The sequence below is a fragment of the Cebus imitator genome, unplaced genomic scaffold (assembly GCF_001604975.1).
Source record: "Cebus imitator isolate Cc_AM_T3 unplaced genomic scaffold, Cebus_imitator-1.0 Scaffold1007, whole genome shotgun sequence".
Classification (NCBI taxonomy): domain Eukaryota; kingdom Metazoa; phylum Chordata; class Mammalia; order Primates; family Cebidae; genus Cebus; species Cebus imitator.
Window position 1 is genome coordinate 13651 of NW_016108322.1, and position 5341 is coordinate 18991.

The 5341-nt window shown below is 45.7% G+C and overlaps 1 protein-coding gene and 1 pseudogene across 1 annotated transcript in view; one reads left to right on the plus strand and one right to left on the minus strand.

Moving 5' to 3' along the window:
- The window catches only part of LOC108298595 (serine/threonine-protein kinase SIK3-like), a 5659-nt gene extending 5399 nt beyond the window's left edge, over positions 1-260 (minus strand). The window contains 1 exon segment of the mRNA XM_037735846.1: positions 255-260. Within this exon segment, the coding sequence (XP_037591774.1) occupies positions 255-260 (6 nt within the window).
- Positions 244-4167, plus strand: LOC108298591 (annotated as a pseudogene).
- Positions 4168-5341: the final 1174 nt, after the last annotated feature.

Genomic DNA, 5341 nt, shown 5'->3' on the forward strand with positions numbered 1-5341 from the left:
GCGGGGGAGCCTGCTCGGGGAAGGGGGAGAGGGCGGGAAAGGGGGAGAGGCCGGGACAGGGGGAGAGGGCGGGAAAGGCGGGGAGGGACGCTGGCGGCGGCCAGCCCTCCAGCCCCAGCCGGTCGGTGGCGAGCGAGAAGCAGAAGGAAGAGTTGGAGCGCTTGCAGAAAGGGGAGGAGGAGAGGAAGAAGAGGCTGCAGCTGTGTGCTCTGGCTGCGCTGCATCGCCTACCCCTTAAAGGCCAAGCAGCTCACCGACATGGCTCGCCGGCAGCAGATCGGGAAACGTTGCAGACAGTCAAGGACAGGTTTCTGGCGTTCCTTAGTGGGGAAACCCAGATCATGGACGCTGTGCAGAGTTACTTTGAGGTGTTCCTGAAGAGCGACCGTGTGGCCCGCATGGTGCAGAGTGGAGGCTGTTCCACCAATGATTCCAGGGAGGTCTTCAAGAAGCACATTGAGAAGGGGGTGGGCAGCCTGCGGAGATTGACAGCCTCAGCAAGGAGACTGTGCTGAGCTCCTGGATGGCCAAGTTTGATGCCATCTACTGTGGGGAACAGGACCCTCGGAAGCAGCAGGCCCGATGGCAGCCAGCACAGCCTCTGAGCTGATTCAGAGCAAGGAGCAACTCTGTGAGATGTTCCAGAACATTCTTGGGATCAAGAAGTTCGAACATCAGCTCCTGTACAATGCCTGCCAGCTGGACAATCCAGATGAGCAGGCAGCCCAGATCAGACAAGAGCTGGATGGATGTCTCCAAATGGCAAACCAAATAGCCAGGGATTGCAAATTTCCCAAGTTTGTATCCAAAGAAATGGAAAACATGTACATTGAGGAATTGAAGTCATCTGTCAACCTGCGCATGGCCAACTTGGAGAGCATGCCGGTGTCCAAAGGCAGGGAGTTCAAGCTCCAGAAACTCAAATGCAGCTACAGTGCTTCCATCATCGACATGGGCGAGGAGAGTGAGACCACCTCTCCAAGTCAGACATTGTGCTGTCTTTCTCGTTGGAGGTGGTAATCATGGAAGTCCAAGGCCTTAAATCCTTGGCTCCAAATTGCATCGTATATTGGACAATGGAGGTGGAAGGAGGAGAGAAACTACAGATTGACAGGCCGAGGCTTCTAAACCAACCTGGGGCACCCAGGGTGACTTCTCCACAACCCAGGCAAGGCCAGCTGTAAAGGTGAAGCTGTTCACAGAGAACACAGGAGTCCTGGCCTTGGAGGACAAGGAGCTCGGGCGGGTTATTATTCTCCATCCCACCCCGATCAGCCCCAAGCAGTCAGAGTGGCACAAACGGACAGTCTCCAAAAACTGCCTTGACCAAGACCTCAAAATCAATCTTGTTGTCCGAATGGATAAGCCTCAAAACATGAAGCATCCTGGGTATTTGTGGCCCGTTGGTAAGAATGTCTAGAAGAGATGGAAGAAAAGATATTTTGTATTGGTATAGGTGAGTAAGTACACATTTGCCATGTGCAGCTATCGAGAGAAGAAAGTGGAGCCTCAGGAACTTCTACAATTTGATGGCTACGCTGTGGATTACACTGACCCCCCAGCCAGGTTTGGAGGGTGGCTGAGCCTTCTTCAACGCCGTCAAGGAGGGAGACACCATGACATTTGCAAGTGACGATGAACAAGACCTCATCCTGTGGGTTCAGGCCATGTATCGGGCCACGGGGCAGTCACACAAGCCTGTGCCCCTGACCCAAGTCCAGAAACTCAATGCCAAGGGAGGAAATGTGCCTCAGTTGGATTCCCCTATCTCCCAATTTTACACAGAGAGAGCTCAAAAACATGGCATAGATGAATTTATCTCTTCCAACCCCTGTAACTGTGACCACACATCCCTCTTTGAGAGGGTACAACGCCTTACTTTGGATCACAGCCCTAATGATTCCTATTCTTGCCTGGGCTGGTTCAGTCCTGGCCAGGTGTTTCTGGTAGACGAGTGTTGTGCCCAAAATGGAGTGGAGTCCGGGGGCGTCACTGACATCTCTGCTACCTCAGAGACTTGCTTGAACAGGCAGAAAATGGTACCATGATCGACCCCACCCTTCTTCACTACAGCTTTGCCTTCAGTGCTTCCCATGTCCATGGGAACAGTCAACAAATGCATGCATACCTTACTGGGCTGCCACCAAATACAGACCCTGAAGGGAGCGAAACTCCCTCCCCACCTGAACCAGAGGCTAAAAAGGATACCAAAAAGGAATCAAAAAAAGAAAAGACTCCAAAACCCAGGCAAATCCAGAGCAGAAAAGGCCTGATGGAACCGGAACTGTGAGCATTGAAGAAAAGGAGTGCTTTGAAGAAATCAAAGAGAGACTCCAAGTTCTGTTGGAAAATCAGATTACACATTTTAGGTATTCCTTTCCATTTGGTCGACCTGAAGGTGCTTTGAAAGCTACTCTCTCACTCTTGGAAAGGGTTTTGATGAAAGATATTGCTACCCCAGTGCCACAAGAGGAGGTAAAAACAGTCGTCTGTAAATGTCTGGAACAGGCTGCATTAGTCAACTATTCTCGGCTCTCAGAGTATGCCGAAATCAAAGGGAAAAAGAGAGAAATGTATGAGCATCCTGTCTTCTGCTTGGCCTCCCAAGTGATGGATTTAACCATTCAAAATGTAGGTCAATTAATCACTCCTGCCAAAGAGCTTGAAGATAGTCATTGATAGTCTTGCTGAACTAGCCATTGAAGTTCTTCAGCAAAATGAGGAGCACCATGCCGAGGCCTTTGCGTGGTGGTCAGATTTAATGGTGGAGCATGTGGAGATGTTCCTGGCACTCTTTGTGGTAGACATGGATGCAGCCTTAGAGGTGCAACCCCCAGACACATGGGACAGTTTTCCACTGTTTCAGCTGCTGAATGATTTTCTCCATACTGACTATCATTTGTGCAATGGAAAATTTCCAGAACACCCGCAAGACCTGTTTGCCCCGCTTGTTGTTAGATATGTGGATCTGATGGAGTCCTCAACTACACAATCCATTCACAGGGGCTTTGAGCGGAAGTCATGGAAAGCAGTCAGTAATGGGTCGGGCACCTCAGAGGATCTGTTCTGGAAACTTGATGCATTTCAGACCTTCATTTGGGACTTGCACTGGCCTGAAGAAGAGTTTGGAAAGCACCTGGAACAACGGCTGAAGTTGATGGCAAGTGACGTGATCGAATCTTGTGTCAAAAGACCAGGATTACATTTGAAGTTAAGCTGCAAAAAACCAGTCAATCAACAGATTTTCGAGTCCCACAGTCAATAGGCACCATGTTTAATGTTATAGTTGATGCCAAAGCTCAATCAACAAAACTTTGCAGCATGGAAATGGGCCAAGAGCATCAATAGCATTCAAAAATAGATGAACTAATTGAAGAAGCTGTTAAAGAAATGATAACACACTTGGTTGCAAAGTTTGTTACTATCTTGGAAGGAGTGCTGGTAAAATTATCCAGATATGATGAAGGGACTTTGTTTTCTTCTTTTCTGTCATTTACTGTGAAGCCACCTTCCAAATATGTGGATGTACCTAAACCCAGGATGGATGTGACCGACACCTATGTGACTTTCATCCGCCATTCTCAGGATGTCCTGTGAGATAAGGTCAATGAGGAAATGTACATAGAAAGGTTATTTGATCAATGATACAACAGCTCCATGAACATGAGCTGCACCTGGTTGACAGACCGGATGGACTTACAGCTTCACATTTATCAGCTGAAAACACTAATTAGGATAGTAAAGAAAACCTACAGAGATTTCCAATTGCAAGGGGTCCTGGACTCCACTTTAAACAGCAAGACCTATGAAATGATCCAGGACCGTCTCACTGTGGAGGAAGCCACAGCATCAGTGATCGAAGGTGGGGGACTACAGGGGATCAGCATGAAGGACAACGATGAGGAAGACGAAGACGATTAGACCATTTGGTCCTAGAGTCCGCTGGGACAGAGTCCTGTAATCAGTGCATGTCCTTAGTCTGTTAGTGAAACCCATTAGGGAATTTTCTGTCAACTACCATGCCCATGAGATGTTTATCAATACAATTGCCATTTTAGCTATGTGGTACCAAGATTAGCAAATGACCTTCGTATCCACTGATTTCCTGATTTCCATGTCTATATGTTTACAAGCAATACGGAGCACCATTCTTTAAATATTGTTCATGGAGAATACATAGTCTAGCCAGTAGGCGTGTCCCTGTTATCAGCAAAGATCAATGATGCGTCATTCATGTACTGTGTGTGCATTGCTGGTAAATGGATGTGAGGGTGAGTACACCAAGTACATTCACTTCTTTATTCCGCATGTGTGGATGCCAGTTAATTAAATGAGTATATAAATTAATTAAAACACACACAATGGATGTTACTTGTCTCACAGAGAAAGACAAAAGAGTGGAAGAAGATGAAAATGAGTTTCCAAAAGTAGAATGTAGTCATTTGGCGAGCAATGATAACTAATATTGATAGGTTAAGAGTCTGTGTATCAGCTTTGCCTTATTACTGGTGCTGAACTAAGTTATTCACTTCCGATGCTCAACAATGTACCTATTGTTTGGGCATAAAATATTAACGGGTTGTGACCTTGCTAATGTAATGCTTAGAAAAGTTAACAGTTGTTTTACCATAAAGCCCAGGAAAAACTAGCTCTTGGTGATAGGTCCCATGCAGACTTCTGGCTGAAGTAGTAAATAATATCGCCATTTAATAGAAAGAAATACCAACAGAAAAGAGAGATCATCACTCAATCAGGATCAATTTAAAAATGGGAATTTACATTGCTACAAATAATGTCAGCTCTTTAGGAATAATTGGTCAAATGAAATATTCAGCCTCACTTGAATGATTTTAGATTACGAGCCATGACTTTATTTCAAAAGTTAAGTGTTGCATACCCCTGTGAATTTTAATGTCTAGACAATAAACAGAAAAAAAATTAGGAGAATGAGGCTGGTTAAAGTATAAAATGTGAACATCATTTAGAGATATGAGAGCATGTGAGTTTCCAGAAAACATCTGGAACTGAGGGTCTTTCCTCTGTGCTGCCTATCATTTATCATTTCCTTCTACAACTTGTGCTGCTTTCTTTCTTGGATTCTTCCCTCTTTGATTTTCCTACCCAAGTTTTTCCCACACTGAGAATTTCCTTCTCCAGGAAACCTTCCCTGTCAGAATTTATACTAAAATGTATTCTATGAAATCTTGGAGACTGTATATTGACAAATCACGCCTTTAAACGTTAGTTTTCTCATTCCTCAACAGGATTTTAAATAACAGTAGGCAAGGCCCATGGTGGCTTCTGTTTCCTCTCCTCCTTCTCCTTTTTCTCCTCCTCTTCT